This window comes from Elephas maximus, chromosome 16 (genome assembly GCF_024166365.1).
Source record: "Elephas maximus indicus isolate mEleMax1 chromosome 16, mEleMax1 primary haplotype, whole genome shotgun sequence".
NCBI classification, from domain to species: domain Eukaryota; kingdom Metazoa; phylum Chordata; class Mammalia; order Proboscidea; family Elephantidae; genus Elephas; species Elephas maximus.
The window spans coordinates 28,151,433-28,169,319 of record NC_064834.1 but is presented as its reverse complement, the minus strand read 5'-3'; the positions used below and the strand labels follow the sequence as shown (position 1 = coordinate 28,169,319).

At 39.1% G+C, this 17,887-nt stretch overlaps 1 protein-coding gene across 6 annotated transcripts in view; it reads right to left on the bottom strand.

Moving 5' to 3' along the window:
• Positions 1–5,044: 5,044 nt before the first annotated feature.
• Positions 5,045–17,887, bottom strand: part of ANK3 (ankyrin 3) — a 706,927-nt gene continuing 694,084 nt past the window's right edge. For 3 of the 6 annotated variants that reach the window (XM_049855203.1, XM_049855204.1, XM_049855209.1), the window contains 2 exons: positions 16,959–17,046; positions 5,045–5,683 (listed from right to left, as the gene is read on the bottom strand). In XM_049855203.1, the coding sequence (XP_049711160.1) occupies positions 16,978–17,046 (69 nt within the window). In that variant the 3' untranslated portion in view covers positions 5,045–5,683; positions 16,959–16,977. The remainder of the gene's footprint in view (positions 5,684–16,958; positions 17,047–17,887) is intronic. The other 3 variants (XM_049855206.1, XM_049855207.1, XM_049855208.1) reach the window with 2 other exon arrangements.

The following is a 17,887-nucleotide window of genomic DNA, read 5'->3' as shown; positions in this document are numbered from 1 at the left end:
CCTTGTGCCTAGGATAGCACCTGAAACGTGGCAGGAACCAAATACATGTTGTTCAGTAAGATGGATGGATGAAGACATGGATGGTTTGGAGAACCACATAATCCATCTTTCCCTTCTCAGTTACTCATTCCTTTATTCTATCTCTCTACCGGCACTGAAAAAGGCAGGATGAAAATGAGGTAAATGTTTTGGGTTTCTAAAAAAGAAGGAAGGATTTAAGCAGAATGCTATCAATTTGCTGCCTACTCCTTTCTCAAACCAGATCAGAGATTGGGCAGGGAAGAGGAATGAATAAAGTAGGTTGGGTTTTAGAGGTAGTAAGAAGTGGGACCATGGCGAACAGTAAAACAGATGCCTAGTCCAAAGGCGGCAAGTGCAGCTTTGCTTCAGGTGATTATCGTCATAAGGAATTGCAGAAACAAGATGGTCACTTCTTCAGATTTTAAAGAGAATTCAAAATTCTAATTTTCATCCAGAATCTCCTGATTTAAAAAAAAATGCTGGCAATTCATTTAAATATTTTTTCAAACTTTGTGTGGTCCAAACAAAACATTTCTGAAGGCTAAATGTGGCCCAGGGTCTTCTAGGGGTACCTTGCTGCCCCTTCACTAACCCAGCAACTTAGAAACACCGAGGTAGAAATCTTGAACGAAGTAGCCAGTCCTTTATATTACCTAAATATAATGTCTGAGAGAGAGGAGACGAAGGTGACTTTTTCATAAAAGATGAAAAGTGATGATGGGCTTTGCACAATTTTGCCTGGTTCCTCAGTAGCCAGTTAGTGACAAGGGTGAGGACTGTTGTTCCAGGTCATGGGAGAGTGTGACTGGTGTGTTGTTTGCTAATGAGGTATTGCTACAGCCAAACCCAATTATATTTAGAACTTTGTGGCTAACAAGAGGTGCCCTGGTGGCACAGTGGTTAAGAGCTCAGCTGCTAACCAAAAGGTCAGCAGCTAATAAGAGGGTCGTGTAACTGGAAAGGGTCAGTGGAGAATGGTGGACACCAAGTCAATCCTTGGTGAATGAAGTCAATGGAGTAAGAAGCTGTGCTTTCCTTTGTTTCCTAGTTTGGTTGAACCTATAAAGAAAACTTGCGCACAAGATGGTGTACAGAATAAAATTTCTCATTCACTGTTCTTTGCCCTCTGATGTTTATTGATACATTCATTCATACCCTCAACAAATATTGTGCACCCACGAGGTATCAGGCACTATTCTAGGTACTGTGGATGTAACGGAGAACAAAACCAAGTCCCTGCCTTCAGGGAGTGTACAGTCTGAGACTTGGTGGTGTACCTCTCATGATGGAACACTTCTGAAAAATGGACAAACCAGAATTCTTTCCCCATTCTTAGAATGATGCCATTGCTTGAGCTAGCAGAAGAGAAGTAGTAATTGAGGATGTAGGGGGGAATTAGGTAAGCAGATGTATTTTCTGGGGGTATTAACAGGAAGTTCCAAGGTGGTTCTAGAGGAAATGTCCTGACTGTTCTTGATGCTGGTGCACCTCCCATGGACTAGTGGTTCTTCTCACTGTTTTTAAAATCCTCTAAGCACATTCAACTTTGCTTTGGAACCCCTTTGGAATTGGGAATCCTAGGATGTCGTGTTGAAAGTGCAACCCTCAGGGTGTTTCTTGCCTAACTCAGGAACTGCCAAGGGATAAACAAAGAAATGTCTTCACTGTAGGTTCATGTGAGTTATACATATTATACATTGCTGTCAGTCAGTGAGGGTAGCAGATATAATGACAAATTTCACTTTACCTTCTTTTAAACTGTCTGATTTAATTCTATTAAAGAGGGAAAAGCTACTGGGCCTATCACCAAGGTTGCTGGTCACAGTTGACTCTGTTTTTGTTTTTAAATAAATCACATCACCACCTTGAGTCTTTATTATTTAGAGGACTCTTTCAAGTTTTTTTTTTTTTTTTCAAGTTTGGGCTCCAGTCTCAAATATTGGAAATTTTTACTTCTGGATTATTTGATCTTCAATTCACAAAAGAGATGCAGTGCCATATAACTAGGAAATTATAATTTTTTTAATATGCCAAGGCTTCTTCAACAAATCAAGAATACCAAGGCTCACCCACTTAAGAAGTTAGCTTTTGGATTATTGGTTTCTTCAGAGAGACTTGAGGGGTAAGCTGATAACAGTCCTCTGATTCACTTCTGGGCTTCTCTTTTATGCCTGTTATAAAGCCAAGAGAGACTTGATGCTTATAATCAAAGCAAACAACTTGTTTTGCTTATTTGCCTTGAATAAAAACCTCAGTCTTGTTGGAACCCCAAGTGACAGCAAAATGAACATGGTGGAACGTCAGACCATATTTACAGAGGAAGGAAGGCTGGCTGATATATATTTAATGGGGAAGGAGATCCCCTTCTAGAAGTGATGAGATAATCCCACAGTGTACTGACATAATTTGGCAATACCATAGCGATAATACATTTTAATTTTAAAAAACACAAGAATTTGGCATGAATATAAAATGGAAAAACACAGCAAATATCAGGAATTTATCAGTCGTTTTTCAATTTTTTACAGCAATGTCAATCAAAGAAAAGCTTAAATACGTTTTTATAAGCTGGCAGACCAAAAGCTATACTAGGAATATATAACATATGTTCCATTCAATCTGTGTATCCATATATGTAATGCATATAAATTCCTGACTCTCATTTTGGATACTTATGTTTGAGTAAATTTATGAACCTTTGCTTGACCTGAAGCTTAGCCCAGCAGTATCTCAGTTTACCTCTAAAGCTAAGTTTTCAGGTATATAAACAATACAGAGTATCACCCACTTAGTACCTGGACAAGTACACATAATTGAGTTTCTAGTTTAACATAAATACCTTTATGTGAAGAACTTGTGAGTCAGAAATCATAACTCTCAGATAGGAAGTTAGGAAACCTAGATTTTATCCTTGTTTTACAAAGAGGCTTTTTGAGCAAGTTTTATTTCATTTGGGAGTCTCACTTTGCTCATCTATGATTTTGATGTGGGGGTAGGGAGCGCATTCTATTTATTTAGGACACCATGCAAATGCAGTCTAGGTCCATTGTTTATGCCAAGTAGGTTTTCCATAGATATTGAATCCTTACTGAGAACTCATTTCATCTGATAATAATCTTTAATGGGTAGGCAATATATGAATTGCTGAATGGCTCTAGACACTTGTTATATATATATATATATACACCTGTCTATATATATATATATTTTTTTATATATTTATGTATGATTACTACTTGCAAAGACAGTCCCTACCTCATAGTGTGTTTATGAACACTGAGTAAATAAACGTAATGTACTTAGAGTCTGGCACATGGTGAGCATTCAAATGTTATGATAATTACCTCCACTACTAGACAGGCTCTGGGCTAGAATGAAAATTAAAAAAGCCATGGTCTCTGCCCATGTGTCGTTGTTGCTGTCAGGTGTCACTGAACCGATTTGATTCACTGTGACCCTATGTAACAGAGTAAAATTGCCTCACAGGGTTTTCTAGGATATAATCTGTATTGGAGCGGATTGCCAGGTCTTTTCCCATGGAGCGACTGGGTGGGTTTGAACCGCCAACTTTTCGATTAGCAGCCAAATGGTTAATCATTTGCACCACTAGGTCTCCTTATCATCTAGTGTACGACTTGCAAACTATGATGCTTACCGGGCCTGTCAGATAATACAAGTGTAAGAAGTGTAGCTGGCGCTGTGGTGCCTGGAGAGGGCAGAGGTGACTCGGCTCCAGGAGGTTGTTGCCTTGTGGGAATGAGGCCTGTTGTTGCCAAATCTTGTTGCTCAAGAGAAGTTAGAGAGTCATTACTTGAAATTCTCCCAACTTGTAAGCAGTGACAGTGAATGGGTGTCCATTAAAAAATAAAAAGTGTTTTATGGATTAAACACAACTGCACACTAACACGTTCCTGGAGCTGTCAGTTTACAATCTCTGAGTAGGCCAGCATTTATAGCCCCAATTCCCAGGATTTGGAGGACAGCCTGAACCAGATGTTGACAAAGGTTACTTGTCAGTTAATCTTTACTTTTTGGCTCCTCCATGAAAGGCACAGAACCTATGGAAGTTGAGAGTTTGCAGGGCAGAACTGAAAGTTAAGGACTATCCCGTTGGTGATCACAGAGGCGGAGACAGAGCTGCGGGGTGGACTGCTGTGGGCAGGCTTCATACGAAGACAAGTGGTTAGACAACTACCTTTTCCAGAAAACACAGGACACTGTAGAGCACAGATAGGTGAAGAGTTTAACACAATTTATTTTATGCTTAAATAATCAACTAGGTCATCCAGTGTGTGGTTTTTCATACATATGTCATTAGAGCTATGTGTCAATGAATGCTGATTTGATATGAATATAATCAACAAATTAAAGGATTTCACCAAAACCCAAATAAAAATGCCCTTTAAAACACAGCAGCCTTATTAACCTAATATGATACTGCTAGAATGGTTACAAAGGATTGGCTTACTGAAAGGTGTCTACATCTTATAGCCAGTACACGATACAGGAATAAACTTTACAACGTGCTGCCATCCTACTAGCTAAGAAATTCTGTTCAGTCCATTTTAAATACCCCCAACTGGGGCCTCTGATGAGCACCATCCACCTCTAAAGCGGCAAGCATTACCCCCTTTTAAGCACTAACAGATAGCACCCCCCGCCCCCTAAAGCAACTACTGTAGAGGTTATTTTTTTATTTTTTAGGTCATTTCATTGAAAAATTGGCAATAGCAACAAATATCAGATGAAGGGCTTTATGTTTACAGATAAAATCCTCTGTGATGCAGTATATGGTAGTGTTTGCAAAATTGGAAAAGATTTAATCAAAATAAGGTGATACACATGCATCAAAATATTAGTATTCTGAAGAAAAAAATTTTCACAGACCTACAGAATTCCTCATTTGGGGAATTATTTAAATTTGCAGCAGATTTTAAAGTTTTTTTTTTTTTTTTAAATCAAGCTAGCAGTTTTGCATATACAAACATTATGATGGCTAATATACAAGAATCGGTGAAGATCCCCCCACCCAAAACCCCTCCCCTCCTCCTCCTAGGGTGAAGTCACTGAGAATCCCTATTCTGTTAAATGCATTTGCAATATTTCTGTTTGTGTTCTAAGAGGCAGAGCCTTATAAACATTATTTCTATTTTTCTGTTAGAATTTATACAGTGTTATTATTTACAGCAAAACTATCGATGTTTTAAAAAAGAAACAAAGTGTTTATACCCTGACAGTTTGGGTCCAAGAAAAATAAGGCGAGCTGTTGTGGATTTAGTAATTTCAGTGTTTCTCCATGACTGGATCCTTCCATCTCCTCCTGTCCCTTCTGGTGGCAGGAATTTCTTCCTTTTGTAAATGACACCAAATTACTTGAGAGAAACAGTTAACAGCATGGCTTCTTGTATATACACTGCATTGCTAATTGCACACGCGCCAATCCCGGGAATGAAAGTGAGTTTCCATGCTCTGTAAATTGGCTCATGCTAAATTAAAATGTGGGTGGTGTTTTCTTTTTTTCCTCTTTGCATTTAAAAAAAAAAAGAATCATGCGGTAAATGTGTGGAAACAGCAAACACACACACCCTTCTCGATGAATTTTTACTTCCCGCTGACATTTCTTCCATAAATTTCTCAGTACTGGCAGTAAAAACACATGATCCTGTGGAGAGAGAAACAATAGGTGGGTAGTTTAAAAAAAAAAAAGGAAGGAAAAAGCTTAAGAGAACTTGGCTAAGCATTCTTCTATTTCCTAATGGGGTGATTTAACTTGATGCTTTTATTCGAGGCTATCTGATGGATGTCTCTGAGAGCAAGACCCGGAGGTGTACTGGAAAGCTCTTTTAAGATAACTACCTTGTATAACTGACTGCACAGAACACTGCTTACTGTATTTGTGGTTTAAGGGACAGAGTTGGGAAGACACTCTTCTAGAGAGTTCTAGTATCGTGGATACTGAGGTCATTCAGGTACTCTGGAAAACCATTTACAGCCCTTCGGACCTCAGTCTTGTCATCTATAAAATGAGAAGGCTGGGAGAGGTGCTCTAGGAAATTTCTGATGACATTAAATTGTCAGGCATCTGTTGTTGTGCTGGGCACGAAAGGCCAGGACATGGAGTCAGGATAGAGCATCCCAGCCATTTCTCTGTGTTTTATAGTCATTTCTTCCCCAAATGCAAACTAACCTTTCAAAAACAGTACCATTGTTTCATTACTAAGAAATTGCTTTTCCATATGCAAAATAATTAAAAACTTCCATCTCCTACCACTGCAAAGCATACTTTACTTTTTCCTGCCTTCTGTTAGTCATGAGTGAGAGAAATTAATTTTATTTGAGTTTTTTTATGGAGGCTCCACCAAGAATGTCATGTCTTACAAGATGATGCCTAAACAATCAGTGTTTTACAGCCAGTCTTCATATGTCAAAACAAACAAACAGTCCTCAGTGGAGGGTTTTCCTATTTTTGTGTAGTACTGTTTTTGCTATGAACTCCTTTTCCACATAACAAAGTTCTTCCTACTTCTCCTCTAAGAGCAAAGAACTGACAAATGCTTTGATTGCTTGAGGACCAGACATAGCCCCTACAGAAAGCCTGCATAAGAACAATTTTACGAACAACCCTGTTGACTCGCATGTAAGCCTCAGGCTATTTTTCCAGGTGTAGGAGAATCTTTAGAATTTTGCTTCTGTTGCCCGCCCCCACCCCGCATTCCTGTCGACCTTGAGCTTGTTTATTTACCCCAAAGTAGAATAAACCCCAGACAAGTTTTTTTTTTTTTCCCTATAGATGGATCCCTCAAAATCCTGTGACTAATGTAAACATGATGTACAACCATTTCTTCTGTCAGCCCCACCATGGTTCTGACTTCCTTTTCTGTATCGAAAGTTCTACTGACCTCCATGCCCCAGGTCACTAAATCATGAAGCCAAGAACGTCAAAGTATCAATTCCTGCTTAGGTGATTTCAACACCGTCCCCTGTTCCACCCTCCACGATGCTGCAGAGGTACCAGAAGAGGAAAGTGGCCCATCTGGGCAGGTCATGTTACCACAGGGTGGGCAAATACTGAGTACGCTCAGGACTTTCTCATCTGTTTTTAGCATTTAAACCTGATCTTCCGGGCGCCGGGCTCCTTAGACAGTCCCGTGATAATGTCATCACAGTGCTCTGTTATTTTCTTTAGAATCCTCAGCCATTTCTTTCTGTTGAACCCTCCCCCTTTTTACAGCTTTATCGAGGTATGATTTATAGATCACACAATTAATTCATCCATTGTAAATATGCAGTTTGAGCATTTCTAATAAACTCATATAGATGTACAGTCATCACCACCATCCAGTTGAACTTTCATTATCTTGCTTTATCTCTTCTAAAATCCAATCCAACTTCCCAGGCTAATTTTATAGTAAGAAGGAAGTTCTTTCTCTTTGTTACCTCAAAGCAAGTAAACATCTTTTTAGAAATAGTGAATATGTTTCCATAGTCCTTAAAAATGTTAGTAGGGTTATTTACATTGGGGAGGGTATGATTTGGGCGATAGTTTAAAAAGGAAAGTAAGAGTTAGTTCCCCTTTTATTGCCCACATAAATCTCTTATTCTCGGTCATGCTATCAGGGCGTGTTAACCCCAACCACATAGGGTGCACGACGGCCATTTATGGAACAAAAGACTTCGTACCAAGTAGAGTGTTGCACAGAAAAACATGAATGCCTTGGCTGAGTAATGTAAGTCTGTTATAAAATATTGTCACTTTGTGTATGTTGTGACGAGAGCACCACCTAATGGGAACTGTGGAGGCTGGAGCCATCAAGATGACATTTCAGAAATAGAATTTTAAATCATCTCTCCTTTCTAGGTTTAGATTACGGCTATGAGACAGAAGCATTTTCATTTAGGTGTCTGTCTGTCTTTGGGTTTTGCATGCCTTTCAAGGTAGCTCTCAAGAAACCAACACAGAAAACCAATTTAGGCAACAATTTCTTTTAACTAACCATTTCACTATAATTTTTTTTTTTTAAAGAAACATTTTAAATCAAGAAAAGCACTGCTCGTCAATGGCAATGGATTTTTATGGTGGTTGATATTTCACAGATGAATATTGTACTTTTCTACAATGTATCTTTGAGTGAGGGATATATTCAGGAATGGGTATTCTACTGTGTACTCTAGACACCACCTTGTCACTAGAGTCCCTAGGTTATTTTTAAGTCTCTAACTTTATGTTCTGATTTTCTGACTCTTCTGCTTTTCCTTGATCCTCAATATTTGCTATCTGAAAATTCTCCTCATGTCTTATTTTATTCCTGTTATTTTCTGGCCAGGAATCTTCTGTGGCTGTCTAGTATCTAGCTAAAAAAGGTCTCATCTCTTTAGTGTAGCATCTGGAGCTCTGCCTAATGAACTTTTTAAGCTTAATTCCCACTCTTCTGTACTGAATAAAAGTTTTTTTTTTTTTTAAACACTTTCCTGTGGCTCTCAAACTTGGGTGCATATTAAAATTATCTGGGGAAGTTAAAAAAATTCCAATGCCCAGGCTGCATCCCATACCAATTTATTTAGAATTTCTGGGATGAGGCTTAGCATTAAAAAAAAAAAAAAAAAAAAACTTTTCTGGAAGGTCCCACTGTTTTAAGTGGGAAAGCCAGCAATATGTTCTAGAGTAGTACTTCTCATAATTTAACGTGCCTGTCTATCACTTGGGCATCTTCACATGTAGATTCTGATTCAGTAGGTTGGTGGTAAGCCCTGGGATTCTGCATTTCAGACTCTCAGATGGCACTGATACTGGTGGTCCACAGACTGCACTCTGAGGAGCTACAGAAGTGTGGCATGTATGCCAGTCATCCACTATGCACACTATTTCCCAGCTTCATTTTCTTTACTCATGACTGTGTATCTACCCACACTTCCCTAATCTTCATCTGTCTAAATCCTCTTTGACAGCACATTCTTTGATCTCCCTAATGAGGTCCACTTTTGCTTGTTAACTCTTACTCATCTTTAAAGACTAAGCTCTGCCATGGCTTAAGTAAAACCTTTCCTAATACACCTTTTCCTGTAACCCCACTGAGGACACACAGCGTTCTGTAGTTCTTCTCTCTTTCCCTTCCCTTCTCTATCTCTTACTCTAGTTACAAAAGTCATGGAGCTAAGATCATTTTTCATTAAAAAATAAATCTAATTTGCATAATTAAAGTACAGGGCAGTTTTAAAAGAATTTCAGACTCAGGTAGATTTGTTCTTCAGTTAATAACAATAAAATGGGGCTTTTTAAAAAGCTGGCTCTTTTCTACTGACTAGTGATTTAAAGGAGCCCTGGTGGTGCAGTGGTTAAGAGTTCAGTTGCTAACCAAAAGGGTGGCAGTTTGAATCTACCACCCGCTCCTTGGAAACCTTATGGGGTCACTATAAGTCGTAATCAACTCAATGGCAGTGAGTTTGGTTTTTATGGTTAATGATTTAAAAAAGATCTGAGAAAATTTTAAAAAGATCTGAGATCACAGGGCCAGGTCAAAAAAAAAAAAAGGAAACTACTGGGAAAATACTGATTCATATTTTGGATATGAAAGAAAAATATAATGTTAACAAAATAATGGAATTTTTATAGCTGCTATTATTTATTAGTAAATAATTATGTGCCATGTATTGTTCTCATACCTGTAACATGGATTAGCTGATTTCATCTTAATAACAATGAGGTAGTTCCATTTTAAGATCAGGAGATAAGAGGCACAGGGCTATTAAACACTAAGTCCAAGGTTATACAGTTAGTATGTGGTGGAGCCAGAACTGAAAGCCAAGCTGCCTGACTCTAGAACTCATGCTCTTAACCTTGAAGTCAATGCTTTTGGTTGGAGATTTTTTTTAAAGGATAAGGAAATAAATAAGAACAACAGTACATAAAAACATTAACTATGGCAAATGAATTCTGGGAAAATCCCTTGAAGGGCAAGGTCCTGAATTTGAAATGAAGCATTTTCAGGCCATAGATAGTTCTGACTTCCTGGAAGCAGAATCAGGACATCTAGGTTAAAACTAAACCCACTGCTGTCGAGTCGATTCCAACTCATAGTGACCCTATAGGACAGAGTAGAGCTACCCCACAGTTTCCAAGGAGTGCCTGGTGGATTCCAACTGCCGACCTTTTGGTTAGCAGCCATAGCTCTTAACCACTACGCCACCAGGGTTTCCCAAGGTGGAGGTTAAAACCCAGACCTGTTATTAACTATAGTCTCAGGGATTTTTTAAAAATCAGTCTCTGCTCACTAGTTAGTAAGGGGAATGAGAATACCTGTTTTACTAATTTCCCAGGGCTACTATGAGTTGGAATCAAGCCCTGGTGGCACAGTGGTTAAGCATTTGGCTGCTAACCAAAAGGTCGGCAGTTTGAATCCACCAGCTGCAACTTGGAAACCCTATGGAACAGCTCCACTCTGTCCTATAGGGTTGCTATCAGTCGGAATCAAATTGACAGCAACGGGTTTGGTTTTTTGGTTTATGAGAAACAAGTGATATAAAAGAAGTGAAAGTGCTCCAAAGTGTAAACCACCATCACAGGCAGAGGATACTGGGTGGCATTGCTCTTCCGGCTTCTCCCACTGTTAGGGTCTAGCCTCCCTCTGGCTGCTTTTTCAAGATGCTATTCTTGGCTCCCTTTTTGCCTCGCTTAATACTAGTAATAATAGCTGACACTTATTATGGGCTTACCAGCCACTATTTTAAGCAATTTACATGTTATTAACTCATGTAATTCCCATAAGAACTCTAGGAGATATGTTACTATTATGATCCCCAGTATAGGTGAGGAAATTAAGGAACAAAAGTAACTTGCCCAAGCTCACACAGCTAGTAAACTACCTGACAACCCCACCCATTCGAGCCGCTTCGCCTCTCACCCAAAGACAACCACTCTTAGATCTGTAGCCCAGACTGCCTTTCAAATCGCTGACAAATACCGAGGGCACTGAAAATTCAGCCTCTGTAAGGTCAAGTTCATTATCCAGTCTACCTCAATTCTTTTATTTTGTGGTCTTTGTTTTATTGTTCGTTGCCATTAAGTTGACTCCAACTCATGGTGATCCCTGCGAAGGAAACATTGCCTGGTCCTGCACTATCTTCCCAATCTCTGGTATGCTTGAATTCATTGTTGCAGCCACTGTGTACCTGAGTGTCTTTTAACCTGGGGGCTCATCTTCTAGCACTATATTGGCCAATATTCTGTTGTGATTCATAGGGTTTTCATTGGGTAATTTTTGGAAGTACATCACCAGACTTTTCTTCCTAGTCCGTCTTAGTCTGGAGACTCTGTTAAAACTTGTCTATCATGGGTGACCCTGCTGAAGTTGAAGTACCAGTGGTATGCCTTCCAGCATCACCGCAACAGGCAAGCCACCATGGTATGATGAACTGATAGACAGGTGGTGGTTCTGTGGTCTTAAGGTCTGTATTTTTGTCAATGATTACATCTAGTTAGTTACCCAAGCTAGTAACCCTGATGTCATTTTTAATTTGCTAGTAACCCTGATGTCATTTTTAATTCTCATGCTTCCCTCTCTCTCCACATAAGATTAATCTGGTGGTTCTACTTCTAAAAGGTTACTTAAATCTAGCATCTCCTTTCCATTCTCTCTACACCCAATTCAGGCCCTCATCCATGTCTCCTAACTGAGTTCCGTGTGTTCAAACTCTCTTCTTCGCAAATCCTCTATGCTAACATTAGGGTTACCTAAGACACATTTGATCACATGAGTCTTTACCACAAAACTTCAGTGGTACCACACTGTCTCCAGGATAAAGGCCAAACTCCTGAGTACAGTACATAATGATCCTCCATACTGCCCTGTTTCAACATCCTACTCATTCAAGAACCAGTTCAAATATTCACTTCCAAGAAGCTTTGCAAGATCTCCTCTACTGAAGTTAACTATATCTTACAGTGGATTCCCCTAGCATTTCGTTTCTATTTTGATTTGTGTTACTTATGATCATGGTGGCCTGTTGGACTACACTGTGAAGTTACAATGGGTAGGAGTTCACTCAAATGAGGGGCAGACATTTAGAATCATGTCCGAAACATTGTACTCTCCCCCCAAAACCTGCACTGCGCGTGTCACGAAACTCTGAATAGCAGACAAAAAGTAAGAAGTTCTGACTATATGAAGTTGGTCTGCATCCTGTTATAGGTTTCTCTGCACCACTGATATTAAACTGCATGGGTTAAAATATTTTTAGATTAAAACCGAATAAATATGCTAGAGGGCCAAAGCTGAACATGTAGGCAATTTTAGATCAGAGCAAGGGATATAGAATAGCTTAGACTCTAACAGCATAAAGGAGAGTCATGGCTGGAGCTCTTCAGGAAAGAGAGGTCAGAGGCTACCTTTTAAGTTCTACCCCTTCTCAAAATACTGTTGTTCCTTTGGGCTCAGTCTCGAACCCCTTCTCTACTCACTTTAGCTTTCTCCGGTGTTCAGTACTCATCTCTTTAATGATGACTCCCACACCTTTATATGTCCAGCCCCAACCTTTCCTCAGAGTTCTAGGCTGGTGTATCTAAAATACTTGCGATATCTCATAGGTAGCTCCAACTCAACAAGACTAAGCCTGAATGCCTGATATTCTTCCTAAAACCTATTCCTCTTCTATTCTGCTGCCTTCTCTACCAACCAGTTGCTTAAGCCAGAAACTTGAGAGGCATTGTTAACCTTTCTTCTCCACCTGGCCTCAAGTGTTGTTGATTTTCCTAAAAACCACTGCCCAGGTCCCTAGCCTAAGCCACCATTATGGCTTAGTTGGACTACAGAAATAAACCAACTGGTAATCTTCACTTTAGTTCCCCTCTCCATTCTCTACAGTCAGCCAGTATGCTCTTAAACAACAACAACAAAAAAGATCAGGTTAGGCCCTTGCTTAGAATCCTTCAAAGACTTCAAATCCCCCTTAGAATGAAATAGAAATCCTTTACTCTGACCTCTGAATGATGGGCCTCTTCTTGCATCTCTTACTTCATCTCGTGCCTGCCTTATCCATCAGCAGCTCACCAAGCCCTGATTGCACTGTCTTTCTCAAATGTGCTAGCATTCTTCCCACCTCAAGGCCCTTGTGCATAATCATTTTGATAAAAGATGATTTTATACGTATTAATAAATTATTCTCGAGAGACAGCTTAGTATAATGGAAAGAGCACTGGGCTGAGCATCAGTAATCTTGGCATCAAGTTTCAGTTCCACTGACAGTAAGTTGTGTGAGTAGACATGTCGCCTGACCTTGGGATCTTCATTTGTAAAAGATGGCAAACAAAACTGGCCTAACTTGCCTCAAGGCTTGTGTGAAGGATTAAATAAGAAAAAAAAATAAATAAATAAACACACTTTATAAACTATAAATCACTATAAAAAAGAAAACCAAACCTGTTGCCATCTAGTCGATTCCGACTCATGGCGACCCTAAAGAACAGAGTAGAACTGCCGACCTTTTGGTTAGCAGCTGTAGCTCTTAACCACTATGCCACCAGGGTTTCCATAAATCACTATATATTATGTAAATATTTACTATGAAAATCTTTTATTATTTTAAGCCATTGGCTTTTCCCTTCCATTAAAAATAGGATGGCTGTGACTCAGTATTAAAGAAAAGCAGATGCAGGGTTCAGACAACTCAAAATTCAACTGGTTCTAAAATGGGAAGCAAAATTTTTGATGTCACTATCAGACAAGCAGTGAAACTTGGCAGCATTCCACTTGCTTGGTTGTTCTGTTTAAAAGAAAAAACACCCCAAAAAACAAAAAAACAAGAGTGTAGTCAGTAGGGCTATGAAATATCTCAATATATTTGTAAGCTGATCTCTCCAGGGCACACAGTCAATGTCTTGAGATCCCGGGCCGTATTCTTGGACTCATTTCCTAAGTTCACTTATGGAAGGTAAACAGTACCCTGGAGGGTAAAATGAGGCTTACAGTCAAATTTACTGTTCCTTCCTTCTGAGACATTAATTTTGCTTTATGCTGAAGTTGTTTGCACATTCATATGAATTCTTCTATCCAGTTTTCTCTCTCCATCGAACCTGTGTGAGCCAAGGCCCTAATAACTTCTTTACAGAATGGATCATCATTTTAAAGCTTCTCGTACATTTAGTGGTGATGTCATTTTTTATATTAACGCACTCTTAAGAACCCTGGGAACAAAGCACCACCGTTTACTTTGGAGTGTCATTTACTCACAGATACTAGGGATTGCTGCTCTAGAAAAATGGCTCAGCTGGTATAGATGACTTTTTGGTTCTTTCCCACTCAAACTCTAGGTCTATGATTGAACAAGTCGCTGAGATTTCAGGGACATACTAAAGCTGACTAAATTCTTCTCTCATTTCACTTCATTTCTCACTTAAAATTATTTAACTAGACTAATTCAAGACAGCGAACTCATGCTTCATGTTCTATTAATCTGCTGTATGTGCAAGTTTTTCACCAGGTTAAGCAATAGGACATGCATCAAAGGTGGGTTCATTTTAGATATTACTATGTTGAAGTTATCCTTAATTTTCTCATCACTCACCCTTCTCATCCAATAAACAAGTTGTGTCAATATCTCTTGATTCAGCCTATCTCTCATCATCCTCACTACCAAAGCCAGTGTCTGTAAGTCTCCTAAAAGTTTTTCTGCTCATCCATTCCTGCCCCCTCTAACTCATTCTCCTCCTTGCAGTTATTGTAAGCGATGCAGGACGTAAGTTGGATCATATCCCACCCCTGCCTAAAAACCTTCAATGGCTTCCCACTGCTTCTAGGGTGAAGACCAGAATCCTTATAGAGACGATCATGAGATACGACTGCTCTGATCCTTCCTACCTCTCCAGACACATTGGCAAAACTCTCCAGCCAGCCACACTGACCTGTTCTCATAGTTCCTCCTTTTCTGTTTCTTCCCACTTCCTGGCCTTTGTGCAAGGCTACTGCCTGTGCCTAGATGGCTACCTCAAACAACATCCAACTCCCCACCTCCACCCTAGTTGATTTCTATTCATCCTTTAAAACTGAGCTCAAGGTGGACACTGGAGAATGTGTTGGCAACTCTTGCCTGGAGGGGGGATGGGAAGATAGAGAGAGAGGGAAGATGGCAAAATTGGCACAAAACGAGACTGAAAGGGCTGACTCAATAGGGGGAGAGCAAGTGGGAGAAGGGAGTAAGATGTATGTAAACCTACATGTGACAGACTGATTGGAATGGTAAATGTTCACTTGAAGCTTAATAAAAATTAATTAAAAAAAAAAAAAACTGAGCTCAAACATCATTTTCTCAAGGAAGTGTTAACTCTGAACCAAGTGAAGTCTCTGTTTAACATGGTTGAGAGTATGGGTTCTGGAGGCAGCCAGTTAAGAGTTTGTATCTACTTCTGTTAGTTTTTTAAATCTGTATGACCTTGAGTAATTTACTTTAATGCTTGGAGCCTGTTTCCTCATCTGTTAAATAAGGATAATAAGGGTACTTACCCAAGAGGGTTGACTGTGAGAATGAAATGAAGAGCACACATAAAACACTTCAAAGAGTATAATAACTTATTATTTTCAGGACACTCTGCAATTCTTAGCAGTGTTCTCAAAGCCGTTAAACATTGATGTTTGGTTGTGATTGGTTACCATTATCTCCCAAACATAAATTTAGTGGGGCCAAGTACCATGTTTGTATTGTTTACTAATGAATTCCCAGTGCCTAAGCACAGAGAGAAGGCGAAATAAATCTTTGACTGAATAAATAAATGAATGATAAGGTTTTATAGGGGGATTAAGCATTTATCTGGGCCTTAGTTACTTCACATATAAAATTAGGGGCAATGAGACGAGATCATTTCTCAATTCCTTACCTCAGCATTCCAAATACCAGGATTCTGGTAACTGGATAACAGCGTATCTATCAAAGTGATAAACTGAAATCTGTTACTTTGACTAGTGGGGCTAAGAAGATTAGTGGTGACCAGCCCTGAAGAAATAGCCCTACCTTTTTTTTTTTTTTTTTATCTTATAGATATATGCAAGTACTTTTCAAAACTATCTGCTTTCTCCTTCTAAATGGCCTTTCTAATTTTAGCTATGTAGAAATAGGACAAAGTAAGAAATAGAAAACAATGCTAAAGAAGAATATTCTGATCTATAAAGAAAATTCCAGATGACTTTAAACAAAGCTCACTAAACTATTAACAACAACAAAAGAGTACCATTAATCTCCTATTTAATTTGCTTTAGTTTGTATAAAAAATATAGTATATGGGAATTTCAGTGATTTAATTTAAACTTGGCAACCACTGTATTTCAACTGAAATCATATTCTTAGGTGCTTTTCTGCTAAAATGTGAAAGGCTGGACCAATATCTCAGAGTGCTTATGTAGAATTAGTTGTTGCCAAACAGCCTTCCTGTTAGATTGTACAAGGCTACTGCATTTCATAGTGAGTGAGCCTTAGCTCTTAGAGAAGACTCAAAAATCACTGTTCAACATCTGCTTCTACAAACAACATTTACATTTCAATTCCTGGCTAATTTGTAAGGAGAAAGTTCACAGACTGTGAACCAGAGTCAAGTTTTAGTGCATATATAAGCATAGAAAGAACTCTAAGAAGTTCATATTGAATTTTCAAAGGTGGAATTCAGCGAAATGAGAGGAAAGAAGAGCTGAATCCCATGTTTAATGGCACCTTAGAAGTTTCACACCAATTAGGTCCTACTGTTGTTGATATATTGGAAACCTGGTGGCGTAGGGGTTAAGTGCTACGGCTGCAAACCAAGGGTCGGCAGTCTGAATCCGCCAGGTGCTCCTTGGAAACTCTATGGGGCAGTTCTACTCTGTCCTATAGGGTCGCTATGAGTCAGAATTGACTCGACGGCACTGGGTTTGGTTTTTGTTTTTTTTTTTTTGGTTGTTGGCATGAGCACGCTTAATCACCTTGACTGACCGTTCGCTGTTATGAGTGGCTCTTCTTTTCCACATGCCGGATTTCTTTCTTCATCTTCACCTTATAACCTTCTCCCTGCTTTAAAAGGAATGTACGCATTAAGGTTTCATGGAGAGAGTTTTAATTATGAAGCAGTTCCCATCCTGGTCCCTTGAGGCTGGATTAGGATAAGTGAAAAGCAGTTTAAAGCACGTTATCACTTCACGTTCAAAATTATACACAATCTATTTGGCTTAGCCACACAGCTTAGCATCATCAAGGCAAGCTAGAGAGCACTGTCAAAATGAACACAGCATAACTGTACTTCACAAAAATTCAGCAGGTTAGTAATAAATCAATTAAAAAAAAAAACGGCAGCCTGTCCTTTTGCTATAGTAAACTAGAAGAAATCGGGAAAGCACTTAAGACACCCAAACCCAAATTTTTAAAGAATTGGCAAATTATAATTTACACCTTTCTAGGTCAGTAGACTCTTAACGTGATTTGTTATCATGAGACTGAAACATCTTCAGCCAAGCACTAAGCAAGAACTAGCTACCGTGGAAATGCTGCTGAACTGAAGGACTTTTAAGTCTATGGAATTTCCAACACCTCCTCTCATCCCCAGATTAAGCAGGCCTCCATTTCCTATAACACAAGACCTCTGTCCACTGAGCGTCAGGGACACATTTTCCTGAGAGCAAAGCTGTTGCACAAATACTCAGTTTTACCCTATTATAATGGAAAACTGTAACCTTTCCCATTTTCTGATTTAGTCCTTGTGAGAAATTTTCAGTTCCCTTTTTTCTTCTGTATAAACAGGCTATTGACAGTTCTATTTTTAAAAAGAAACGAGTAAAGATCTTGAGAAAAGGAAATAAAGGAAAAACTAACGAGATGTGAACTCATTTTCTGAGCTAACACTGCTCAGTGATGAGTC